This window comes from Podarcis erhardii (genome assembly GCF_964252035.2).
Source record: "Podarcis erhardii genome assembly, chromosome: 6".
Classification (NCBI taxonomy): domain Eukaryota; kingdom Metazoa; phylum Chordata; class Lepidosauria; order Squamata; family Lacertidae; genus Podarcis; species Podarcis erhardii.
The window spans coordinates 27,886,792-27,899,938 of NC_138510.1; the positions used below are offsets into that span (position 1 = coordinate 27,886,792).

The 13,147-nt window shown below is 44.3% G+C and overlaps 1 protein-coding gene across 5 annotated transcripts in view; it reads right to left on the minus strand.

The window, feature by feature from the left end:
• Positions 1–281: 281 nt before the first annotated feature.
• Positions 282–13,147, minus strand: part of L3MBTL1 (L3MBTL histone methyl-lysine binding protein 1) — a 41,043-nt gene continuing 28,177 nt past the window's right edge. For 4 of the 5 annotated variants that reach the window (XM_081867636.1, XM_081867637.1, XM_081867639.1 and 1 more), the window contains 10 exons: positions 11,638–11,714; positions 10,972–11,057; positions 9,893–10,003; positions 9,534–9,648; positions 8,778–8,874; positions 8,148–8,345; positions 6,694–6,740; positions 5,541–5,698; positions 5,014–5,076; positions 282–2,714 (listed from right to left, as the gene is read on the minus strand). In XM_081867636.1, coding sequence (XP_081723762.1) covers positions 2,580–2,714; positions 5,014–5,076; positions 5,541–5,698; positions 6,694–6,740; positions 8,148–8,345; positions 8,778–8,874; positions 9,534–9,648; positions 9,893–10,003; positions 10,972–11,057; positions 11,638–11,714 — 1,087 coding nt within the window. In that variant the 3' untranslated portion in view covers positions 282–2,579. The remainder of the gene's footprint in view (positions 2,715–5,013; positions 5,077–5,540; positions 5,699–6,693; positions 6,741–8,147; positions 8,346–8,777; positions 8,875–9,533; positions 9,649–9,892; positions 10,004–10,971; positions 11,058–11,637; positions 11,715–13,147) is intronic. The other variant, XM_081867640.1, reaches the window with a different exon arrangement.

Sequence of the window (13,147 nt, forward strand, 5' to 3'; positions counted from 1 at the left end):
CAGAGTATGTCCCAAACCAGCCATATTCCTCATCTAGTTTCAAATTCAGAGACAAACGCCTTGCAACTCCCAGCAATCCATCCACTGAGTTGGCAAAGTCCCTGTCTCAAATACAAGAGGAATGTATACATAATTGGAAATTTAAAATTAATGTTAATAAGAAAATTCATAATAAGAATGTTAATGATACAAAATCTTGCTTTGTAGGGTTGGTTCCTACAAATATGCTGACTGATCTTTATATAAGCAGCTAAAACAGCAAACTGGACATTTTTTAAAAGAAAAGGGGGGAAGTTTTCCTTTTAAAACCCGCCAAGAATCACCTGGGCATGTCAAGTGGTTCTTTCCTTCTTCATCTTTCCTGGCTGACTAAAAAGAGCATCTCTTTGGATATGGGGATAGTTTGGCACCATCCAGCAGCATCTGTTAGAAGGATTTGATTCAAAAATGAAAAATGTCCTTCTTCCCAGTAATCTGCCTCCTAACAAATAAACAGAAGGGAGAGTCAAACGAAAGATATTTCACAATCAGCAGGAAACTTGCTAAAAAAAGAAATGCTTGCCATGACCATGAGAGAGAGAAATCAATATATAAATTTATCTTGGAACAGCAAGCAGCCAGCAGTTAAAAAAGAGACCTAAATAGTGACCAAGTATTCAGTAATATCAGAGTCAAATTGTTGCATTTCCATGGGAAGCTTAGCGTGAATTTGACCCAAACATTAGAAAGTAGACTTCACAGACCACACTGCTATGAGACAGGTTGCTGGTGTATGTATGGTTAAAAAACTTTAGACTTTCCTTCACAGACTTAAGGGGGACAAAAAACAACAACTTTAAGTTGGTTTTAAGGAGGCTCATACACTAAGAAATACACTTAGAATGCTTTGTAGCAAATGGGAAGAGGGTTGGATTTGGGTCTAAGAAACCTAGATCCAAATCAGTGCTTGCGTATGGAAGCCTTCAATCATAATTTATTACATGGGACCACCGTCAAGCGAGATGATTGATGGAGAATGGAGTGGAAAACGTCCAGAATTAAATCTAGGACTGCTGAAATTAGAAGGGATTCCCCAACTTCATAGGACCATTCCAAGATATTTTGGCACTGGAGGTGGAAAATTCATATGGCATTCCAACCTCCATCAAACAAACAATAATACATTAACAGGATAGTAGTTGTCCTTTAACGGCATTCAGAAATATGCTGCCTGAGGCCAGTTCCTCACTATCTAAGGGTAGAACTGATGTTGCAACCTGAGCCTTTTAGTCACATGGCTACACTATAGGGAAAGTAGCTCATCAGAACAGCCTCTGTCATTGCTTCATTAGTCAACATCAAGGGGGCACAGGAAAAAACCCCTTGTAGTCAACAGCAGAATTATTTTCAAAAGCTTGAAAGCTTAGGCTCACATTGTATCCATATGGTAAAAAACTTCTTTTTTTTTTTAAGCCAGCTTCTCCTTTTCAAGGGACACTGTCAAGCAGCTGAATGTAAACATTTGGCACACACTGAACTAAATATGGTTTGATGGGGCACAGCTGATGCGTCCAGAAAAAAAAAATTAAGAACTGCTGCATTGTACAGAATCTGTTTTCTTTTTCTCATACAATACAGCACCTGCCAGGCCAGAACGACGTTAGCTGGCTATCCCTAAGAGCAGTCACTCCTCCCATGGATCAGAAGAATGATTTTGCTTAAAGTACAAATGTTGCTAGTTTGCTTGTTTTCTGTGACACTCTGCTCCACACATTTTTTTTTTATATTAAAAAGAAAAATTGCTTGAAGTGTGATTTGCAGAAGGAACAGAAGTTAAACCAAGGAACATTATTACATGATCTTCTTTGTTTCTCTCATCCTCCACAAGTAGCATGGCAATATTACAAGTCTATAAATTCTGAGCACCAATTTTTTTTTTTTTTTTTGCAACAGCAGAAATGACTCCAGAATTGTTAGGATGGATTCCTTCATCAATAATGTACTTAGTCCTGTAGTCTGTCTTGGAAGGACCAACACTTACTTAGTGCTTCAGCCAGTCCCTGGATATATTGTAGATACTCTGCCCTTTGTGAAGTTCATGATCGAATCCCTGATTATTAGAGACTGACATTTGCCCTGAAACATCAGAGGTGCTTCCCAGTGCATGCTGCCATTTGGTGATCACGCCGGTGGTCTATTTGTAGATATTTTCCTCTTCTGCATCATGTGAATCCAGGCACGCTTTATAATGTAAGAACCTGGGCAGCTGAGTAAGTTAAATTCAAGGCAGGTTAAACCCGATAGCAAACCAAATCTCCAAATTCCTGTTGCGTGTGCCTTTAAAACCATCAGAATAGGGTCTGTGAGATTGGGCAGGTCAGTGCTGGAGCTCCACTGCTAGACAGGAATCAGGGCAGTATTTGGAAAGGCTGGCTGGAGGAAGACAGACAGGGAATGGATTTGGCATGTAAACAAAGACGAAGACTCAAAAGAGAGAGCAAGTTGGCAGGATTTTACAGCTGCAGCAGCCGGGAAGGTCTCTACTCTGCCGAGACAGAGAGTTTGGCAGCTCCCACATGGGAGAAAAGTCAAAGGGTGGTTCACTTCAAGGTATCATCAGCGTTCTTGAACATGAGGATGGCGTTGTAGATTTTAAGCGCTGGGCCAAGTTTGACGCTCATGATCTTCACGATGTCAGTCTGAGTCAGCAGAAGGAATGCCTCACCATCAATCATCTGGGGAGGAAAAGAGAGATGGTTGAAGGTGCCTGTTTCTCATGCAAGGGTACACAAAGCAAAAATGTTATACAACAGTGTTTTCATTGCTGGATTTTGCTGAGTGATTTTATTGTACTGAACCTTTCAGAATTCTGTCAATATGCCAATAAAATGTTTGAGATTGAGATTGCAAGCTATCTGCACTCAATGCTTCCTCTGGAATAAAATGCAGTTTTTGTAGCAGCGCATCACATCCCAACATCTGACCAGGAAGCTTTATCCCAATCTGATCCACCAGGCCATGTATATAGCTAATGACTCCAGGACATGCCTTGGTTGTTTGATAGTTATGGCTGGCATCCAAAACTTGAGAATGGAATATTGTGGGCAAAGTGTTATCTGTTTTTCCAAGAACTGGCCAGTCTATGTTTGCATGCTGGATTTCCCCAAAAAGAGCAGATGTGTGCCAGGAGTCAATGGATACTTTTGAAGCACCAACACTGAGCTAAATTCAATGGGTACATTTGAAAATATTGTCAATGACCTGGAATGGGGAAGAAATTTGATTCAGCTCACATTTAAAGCAGATGCACCTAATGTGCACTGCCAATACAATACACAAACTGAAACACAGATGCCCTTCAAAATCTACACCTCTCCAAATTTTGCAATGCAGTTCTCCAGCCACATAACTTGAACAGAAACACATATACTAGGGTAGAGTGTGCACAAAAATGCATATGTTCGTGAAAATAACATAAAAATGCATGATATTCGGGGAAAGCGCTTTGCAAAAATTCGTACATGAGGCTGGAACTGTGGACAGTGGATTTTCATGAAGCTGCCTTTTTTAAAAGAAAAATATTGTGAATTGATGTGGGAATGTGTAATGAAAGATTAGAAAAAATGAGAAAATGAAGCTGACAAATTCACCCATCCCTATTGATGGCCTTTCAGTATTTGAAAACAGGACTTTGCAGACCTATGCATAATGTGGCTAAGCAACTGCTGATCCCCGATAATGAGCCCCTCTTGCTGGGTTTTTGCCAGGTGTCAACCCAATGATGGTACCACTCTTTTTGAAAGCTGAGCCCCAATTCCATTGCCATTCAACCTCTTTTTCCCACTCAGCCAGTTGTACAATGTATAATGATACAGTGGAATCTTGGGCTGCAGACGTAATCCGTGATGGAGGCACGTCCGCAACCTGTAGCGTTCATAACCTGCAGCACCGCGTCTGTGCACACTTGTGATGTGGTTTGGTGCTTTTGCACATGCACAAGTGGTGAAACCCAGAAGTAACCCTTTCCAGTACTTCCGGGTTTCCCGTGGTACACAACCTGAAAACATGTAACCCGAAGCATCTGTAAACTGAGGTACCACTGTACTCTGGATCATGTAAAAATACTTTTATAAATAATTTAGCCCCTTGCAGTCAGAAATGAGGTGATCATGTGGCCACATTTTCTTGCATGCAGCATCTTTTGCTCTCTAGTTCTAAAAGGCCAGGGATACTGCAGTCATTCTGTTTAGTTTGTTGTAAATTTATGAAGATAAGTAAGATCAATAAGAATTAAATTCATAAAACTCATTGCTTTGTAGCTATACAGTTGTACCTTGTTTTGCGATTGGGATCCAGCCCCAGTTGTACCTTGTTTTGCGACTGGGATCTGTTCCGGAGCCCCAGTACGCAGAGCAAAACACCGCGTCTGCGCATGCATGGAGCGGTTTGTAAACCCAGAAGTAACCCGTTCCGGTACTTCTGGGTTTGCCGCAGACGTTTGACGGAATGGATGCTAAACGAGGCGGACATTCGCAGAAGTATTGCTGTATAGTAGAAGGAGCCACTGGGCCTCTGCTATCCTCTCTCTGGACCAGCTCTCCTCTCCTGCTTGCTGTGGGCCAAAACTAAATCATGTTTAATACAAAAGGTAGGGAAGCGGCCTTGTCTCCAGGAAGGTGGTTGCCATGTAACTCTCAGCCAGACCAACAGAAAAAGGCTCCTGGTGGTTTTGCCTTTTTGTACAACTCCTGAGTGTGATCTTCATGGTGCTATTATATATGTTTGCACATGAAAATATGGAATTCACTTCACAGACATCAAATTTTTAAAATGTTAGCCACACTGTATTAATCCCATCTCTTTCAGTTTTGTCTCTGAGAAAACGGAACAGAGGGGAAACTATATACCAAACAGGATGCGTTGTTGCCAAGATGGGCTTTTAGGACCAGCCTGCAATTGATGGTTCTACTACTGCATTGTTCTCCAAATACCAATGGAATTTCCACTCCAAGAGACTATGTCCCATATCTTTACCTCGTCCTTGAAGAGTTTCGCTTGGTCCTCACAACCTGTCAGTGTCTGTACGAAGCTGAAGACCTTTGCAGAAAAGACACAACAGGAAATAACTGAGGGAATGGAAACAAGCACTTCCCTTTCTCTCTCTCTCTCTCTCTCTCTCTCTCTCTCTCTCTCTCTGCCTCCTCTGCCTTTCAGAGAAAACCTATGTATTATTATTATTACCATCTATTGAATTTGTTAATCATTTTTTTTGCCCAGGGCAACCTAAAACAACCTAACCAACAGCAAACCCAAATGCCCAAATATTCCAGATGGTTTTATTTAATCTGGCCTTTGTATAAAATTCATGTTATTGTGTGTTCTGGTGTTGCTTAAAATTCCTGTTCCGTTTTGTTTATTTTTTTTGGGGGGGTGCACCTGCATGTTTTACTTTGCTTTGTACTATATACTGATGTGAACTAAGGCATCTTGTATGTGTTTTGTTTACAAAGTGGGGTCCAAATCAATCAACAGTAATGATAACAACAAGAGGAATGGCTCACCTCATCAATGGTCCACTTGGCTACAGTAGATGCTGTGATCCCAGCTACTCCAGGCAGGAGCTTACAGTGCTGTTCCCAGCAGAGGGAGAGGGAACGGTCTGGGTGCGCTGACAAGGCTGACATAAAGAGAGACTGGTGCATATTGTCTGAAGAAATAGCTGGCAATGACATTCAAAGCATCAAGTCAGGCTAACGTGCAAAGAAAGAGGCCCCTTTTCTTCTTCTCTTAGACCTTAAGGTCTGAATGATTTGTGAAGCCTGGAGAGATTCAGGGCCAAGCAGGACCTAACAGCACAGCAGCAAACCCATGTGTTAAAAGCTAGGCTTGCTGCAAAATAAATCCATGGAAGCGGTACATGAGTGAAGCTAAACTCTTCCAGTGCCTGTGCACACAGAATCACTGCACCCCAGCTGGGCTATCTTTCTTCTTTTCCTCCTGGTTCTGCTCCATCCATCCAGGCGATTTGCAACCCGTCAGGGATGTGCATAGGCACTTATTTAAACTGCAACCTAAATGTGCATGTGGCTGGCTAGAAATGGTTTAACTTTTGCTCCCATAATCCCCAGCCAGCTCTGCTAATGGGCAGGGATGAGGGAAGTCATCCACCATCACATCTGAAGGGCCACAAGTTCCCCAACCCCGGTATAGACAGTCGTAGGACTTAATGAACCTATCAGGAATCACCAGCTGGTTGTTGGGAGAAGCTTTCCTGGAAACTGCCTAGGCTGACAGCTGTTAGCGCTGAAAAGGATGCAGTGCAAAAGGCTAAGGGAGAGGTGACTTGCAGACATGTGGGTGCAAGCTTCTGGCTTACAGAAGTCCAAGAAGCATCTCAATAGTATCTTAACCCTTTTCACATTCCATTTTAGGAAGATTTTAGTCACTGGTGATACGCACAGTAATCTAAACAGCATAAACATGCATTTATGCGGGAAGCATCAGTCCGTATCTTAACAAACATACTGCTTAAAATATAAAATAAAAATCATATTTAAAATGCATGTCTTAGGTGTGTTGTTTCTAATTTAAACTGCAATTTTTATATATTTTTTACTAAAAAGTGCATTTTGTCCATTTGTTAAGGATCTAAAAAGAGTCCCTGTTGTATTGTCTGTCCACCTTTTAACACACTCTTATAGGAGGAGCTCTTACTTTGGAAGTCTTCCTGCTGGATTTTCCGGTATTTCGGAGGTCGTCCCCTAGAGAAATAAAACAAGCTTCATCTTCAAAATCCACAGTGCATGGATTGAAAGATGACAAGTTCTGGTAAATCCCATTTACTGAAGCCTGGTTCACACATCTTTTTAAGGTCAGGGGAGAATTGTCTGAACCAGGTCTCCGTATGTCCAGGCCAGGCATAGGCAAACTCAGCCCTCCAGATGTTTTGGGACTACAACTCCCATGATCCCTAGCTAACAGGACCAGTGATCAGGGATTATGGGAATTGTAGTGCCTGGTCTAGGCATTTGCTTAACGCATCTGGTTCACATTGAGGATTATCACTGTAACGGAGGGGAATAGGGGCAAACTTGCTCCTTCAACATGCAAGGACAGTGCGTCTCGCTGCAGAAATAGGGCTGGATTCAGTTCCATTAGCAGAAGCTATAGCAATGGGGCTCCACCCCATCTTTCCTCCCCAAGACCTCCCCCAAATCCACTCTGAAGGGTTGAAAGAACCCACAGAACAGCATGGGGGGGGCAGAAATCTTGTGTGGATGGGAACAAGCCTTTTAGCACTAGGTTGAGTTCCACCCTGAAGCAGGGCAGTAGGCTAGTTTTTACACACAATTGCACACCCATCTCTAGCCTCCCAGCAAGCAAGCAACAAGCGTTATAAGAGTTCAAGGACACATCCTACCTGGGGGGGGGGACGACACAAGGAGGGTGTAAAACAGGGCTAGTAGGGGGCATGGCCTGGGGAACAACATGGTCCAGACAGGGAAGTGTGGAGTGGGGGCTTGCCTTCGGTTTGTGCACCAGAGGTTCCCCAAACTTGCTATAGATATGGAGGGATAATATAAAATGGCTAAGCTCTATGGAGCATCCACAGAGCAAAGAAGAGAAAAACTGTAGGAATGATCGCTGGGTCCAGAGCACACTCCCCACCCGCAGGCAGCCTCAGCCTGCCTGCACGCGTGACCTTGGGGTGCGGGGCGCACTCCCCCTCACAGACAAAGCCACAGCTGTCTGAACATCGTGTCCTCTGTCTAACCTTTTGCTGTCTCAGTAGTCTGCGGTGCCCTGTCTGTAACCTTTGTCTCTCAAGACCTTTTATCTCCTTCATCATACACTGTGCAAGGGGAAAATGACGCGGTGGAAACAGGTGCCGAAATAACTTTGTACCACCCCACAATCTCGGGACTGGAAGATGTGTAAAGGTCACAGCCCAAAATGTATCTGCCTGGGTTTGCATATTTGTGTGAATAAAAGGAGGCTCCACAGAGCTGGCCGGCAGCTTGCTTGAAGCTCACCTGTGCGCAGCTCACCTGCATTATCAACTCCTTCCTCATGTCCTTCACTTCAAAAAACATTTCACTTGGGTGTGATAATATACTAATCTCAGTGTGGAAGTCCAAGTGTATCACCAGGGCCAGCTGCCTTCTTACCTTCCATGGTGCCGTGATTTCTTCCGCTGAGAGAAGCCAATCAAGTTCCTCTTTCGGACGGAGTTTTCTGTGTCTGAGAGATCTGCCTTCATTCTTCCCTGGTTCTTCTCTGCCAGGGGGCACCCTGAGATGCAGTAATGTGCTGTAAATCTCCCGGTCACATGACCTGAGCCATCGCAACCGGGGGTTGGACACTTCCTGGAGAACAGGGGAAGCAGAAAGGAGTGCTTAGTTCTGAGTATTACTGACAGCTGTCACATATAGGGGCAGTTGCCACATAAGGCACAACCGCGTCCAACCTCTGATCTATCAAGCCAAATGCAACCCAACCACCATGTACTGTATCTTGCCAGGGCTTGATAGCCCCACATGCTTTTCCAATCTGTGACAGCCCAACGACGACAGAAGCTTGTTGATCCATGTATGGCTGGTGGATACAGTCTTGGTGAGCCACAAGTTGTGCAGATACAGCACAATTAACTTACATTGACAACCCATATTCCAGGTAAGCTGCATGGGCCACCATAGTACTTGCTTCCTTGGCTATGGTTAGTGGGAACCTGGGGGGATGTAGCCTACAGCAGTAGACTCACCAACGAGTTCCCTCTGTACCTTATGGCAAGAGCTCACCTGTGAAAGCTGTATTTGGAACTCTTGGTGGTGGGGAGGGTCTTACAGGCCAAAGTTGGGCAGCTCCCATTGGCAGAAGAGACAGGTTCCTTTGGCCCTGCACAAGAAGGGGAGGAAAATTATCCAGATTAAGATTTCTAGGGGAAGGGCATGTGCTTTGCATTCAGAAAGGTCCCTGGTTCAATCCGCAGCACCTCCACATAGAATTAGGAATGTCCCCTGTCTGAAACCCTGGACAACCACCAAGATGGTCATAGGCATCCTTCAAACACCACTTTAAGCCACAGCTCAGTTGTGGCTTAAAGGTGAATGCATGCTATGGATTGCATGAAAGAGGAAATGTGCAGTTCGAAAATTACCTCCCACTTTCCCTGCTCCTTACCTACTGCTGGAGCTAAACCATTGGTTTAGCATTATGTTCAAAACTGGGTGCATGCTTTGCTTCTCTCCAAACCAAGAGCTATAACCATGGTCTGTTATCGGCTTACCACTCATAGCTTGTTGGGGAGAAACAAACCAAAAGTCTGCCTTTGGATGTAACGCTAAGCCAAACCATGGCTTAACTCCCAACAGTGCGGCAGCAGTGAGACCAGAGGAGAAGTGCCCACTATTTTTAACTGAAAAATACACACACTATAAAATGTGGTTAAAAACTGATGTGTGAACTAGGCCTTGGGGACCTGAGTTTGCTACTGCTGCTATATGCTAAAGAGAGCTGCAGCGAACGCTTGCACCATGCACAATATTTGTCCTTACTGAGAGGAGGCTGCAGTGGATGCCCCGTTTTTGAGCACCACCCCACTGGGTGAATGTCTGGGTGGTCCGAGTCTATCCAGAAATCGTAGATATGGCTCCAGCCATCAAAATGGATCTGTAGGGCACAAATCAACAGGTTGCCATTAGACTTAGAAATCCATCTCCTGAGCATTAAACCAGCATGGAGGAAGGCAACAAGCATGTTCTGAGACACACATGCATCCAGGGCTGCTTCTTCAATGTTTTATCAGAAGATTTGCTCTTGCTTCCAATGTAGGCCAACCACCCCTATTAACAACTGGCCTATATTTCAGTGATTCACCAATAAGGTATAAGTACTGAGCAAGGAAGAAACCCACCTTTACCCTGTAGTCTTCTACATCCTCCACACAGGCTGCTCGGATCAGGGAGGGAGTTCTTCGGTCCACTGCCTCCAACCTCATGTTGATCAGGAAGCCGTGGGGCTGCCTCTGAAGAGGGAAGAGAATGGGGTGGTTAGAACAGTTATCTATCCATCCATATCTGCAGAATGATGGACTTGGAGAGTTTACTAGTTTGGCAAGTGTGAAGCCTTGCAGATTGCTAAAATTCAACCTGAATTCAACCCAGCTGGATTAGACTCCCACACTAGCCAATCAAATGCTTATTGGAAACTCACAGGCAAGACATGAGCCCAATAGCACTCTCCTGCTTGGGATCCTTAGCAACTGATATTGAGAGGCATACTGCTTCCAATACGGGAGGTAACAGACCCATCATGAGTCATAGCCACTGATAACCCTATCCTTCATGTAAAGTTGCATTGTGAGCATTTGCACAGGACATGCATCAAGGTCATAGAATCATAGAATCATAGAGTTGGAAGAGACCACAAGGGCCATCGAGTCCAACCCCCTGCCAAGCAGGAAACACCATCAGAGCACTCCTGACACATGGTTGTCAAGCCTCTGCTTAAAGACCTCCAAAGAAGGAGACTCCACCACACTCCTTAGCAGCAAATTCCACTGTCGAACAGCTCTTACTGTCAGGAAGTTCTTCCTAATGTTTAGGTGGAATCTTCTTTCTTGTAGTTTGGAACCATTGCTCCGTGTCCGCTTCTCTGGAGCAGCAGAAAACAACCTTTCTCCCTCCTCTATGTGACATCCTTTTATATATTTGAACATGGCTATCATATCACCCCTTAACCTCCTCTTCTCCAGGCTAAACATGCCCAGCTCCCTTAGCCGTTCCTCATAAGGCATCGTTTCCAGGCCTTTGACCATTTTGGTTGCCCTCCTCTGGACACGTTCCAGTTTGTCAGTGTCCTTCTTGAACTGTGGTGCCCAGAACTGGACACAGTACTCCAGGTGAGGTCTGATTCCTCGCCTGTACCCAATTCACCACCATTGCCACAACCCTTCCTGGAAATGTTTGCTTATATATGGTAGAGACTACTCACCACCTTAAAGGCCCAGGTTGGCACCGCAGAAGCACCTGTTTCTGCCAAGTATTTTTCCCAGCTGAAGTTCTCAGGATCAGGGTAGTCTGGAAATGAAAGGGTCTGCCAGATGACAGGCTTTTGCTAGAGAGAATCCTTCACTAGTTGCAATAAGCTCTCAGGAACTCAAGATGGTCAGCAGCAGCTATGTGAAAATCACTGACCTATAAAGTGGATTCCCCCGCAATGTTTGTCCACCCTGTGACCGTCAACCCATGCTATACAAAGGTAGGCTTTACAATTGATTTATGGCTGTTCAGCTCTATTTCTAATTGAAATTTAAGAAATAAGCAATACACTGATGGGAATGCAGGCACCAGCTTTAAAATCTGCCATGAACTGAATAATCATAGGATTTTTGAGAGATTATTCTGACTCTGCTCCAGCAAATTCTGCACTGATATCCATTTCAACAAAGACTTTCAGCTGCTTCACTTTTTCTGATGTGGAGATCATGTCCACATGGATGTGTAGTTTGTGTGAATGCTACTGTGAGTTTCTAGGTGGTCAAAAACTAAAAACTTGCAATTGATAACAGTACCAAGCAATATGGCCCAATGGGCATGTCTTGTGTGGTGTGGAAGCAGCTGCAGTAAGAAGCAGAACAGACAACAATTGTATATTCACCTTGTGGAGGAGTGAGGGGCTTCCCATGTTCCTGACACCAACCAACCGGGTGGATGTAGGGACTGCTGGGGTCACACCTGCAATACAAATAGTGGCGGGGAGAAATTTGATTAAATCTGCATTTAAAGGCAAAGCTACCAAATGTACACTTTCCAAAAGTATATGCAGACTGAAACACAGTCATCCTTCAAAATGCACACTCTTCCAAATTTTGATATGCAGTTCTCAAGCCAAGTAGTGTGTACATAAATGTATCTACTAGGGTAAAGCGTGCATATTGGTGACAATAAGATACAAGAACACATTATACTAGGGAAATTGCTTTGCAAAATTACACGTGTTAGGCAAAACACAGAAAAGAGTCGATTCAGAGAAATCTTACTGAAATGGCAGGGAATTTTCATTGTCTTTTTTAAAAAATTGCAAATTGATACAGAAATACGGAGAAATGAACTTAAGGTGGGAAAAAGGAGAAAGCGAGAAAGCTGAGAATGACCGATCCATCCATCCAAAAATGCAAATTAGATTAGTTATGTAGCATGAGCACAACACACACTTGCTACCATGGCAATATATTTGGAAAGATGGCAGCTGTTAAAAAAGAGGCCCAAAATATTGACCCCAATGTGGAACATTTTAAAAGCCCACTCCCTCACCACCTGGAACAAAACAAGTATAAAGGGTATATGTTAAAGGAGGTTTATTTGCTGATGTTGATTTAACTTGCACTCTTCATAACCTTTAATATACATTTTATTATACTTTCTAGTCATTGGCTGTGTGGCGGGGTGGAATCACAGATCTGCCCTCCCAACTCTGGTACAGCACTCATTTCACTTCAGACCAAGGGAGCCGGTGTTTGTCCGCAGACAGCTTTCCAGGTCATGTGGCCAGCATGACTAAACTGCTTCTGGCGCAACGGGACACCGTGACGAGTGCCAGAGTACACAGAAACCCCATTTCCCTTCCTGTCGCAGCAGCACCTATTTATCTACCTGCACTGATATGCTTTTGAACTGCTAGGTTGGCAGAAGCTGGAACAGAGCAAAGGGAGCTCATCCCGCTGGGCAGATTCAAACCACCGACCTTCAAATTGGCAAACCCAAGAGGCTCAGTGGTTTAGACCACAGCACCACTCACTCCCTACCGGTGTTACTACACTTACCTGGATTGGGCTTAGGCAGGGTGGCAGTAGGTGACCTCACCTCCATGCCACCGTGACCTCACCTCCATCCACCAAATCTACAGTAAAGCTGGGGGCAGAGGGGCAGCTCCATGTCTCTGCCCCACAACCCAGATTGCATGAATTTGACCAAACTGCGGGAGGCAGTGGAAGACAGGAGTGCCTGGCGTGCTCTGGTCCATGGGGTCACGAAGAGTCGGACACGACTAAACGATTAAACAACAACAGACCACCTCTTTTAAAAGAGTTCATCAGATGCTTCCAAACCATCTTTAATGCCCCCCCCCTCCTTAATCAACTAACTAATGCCCAAATACCCTAACACAG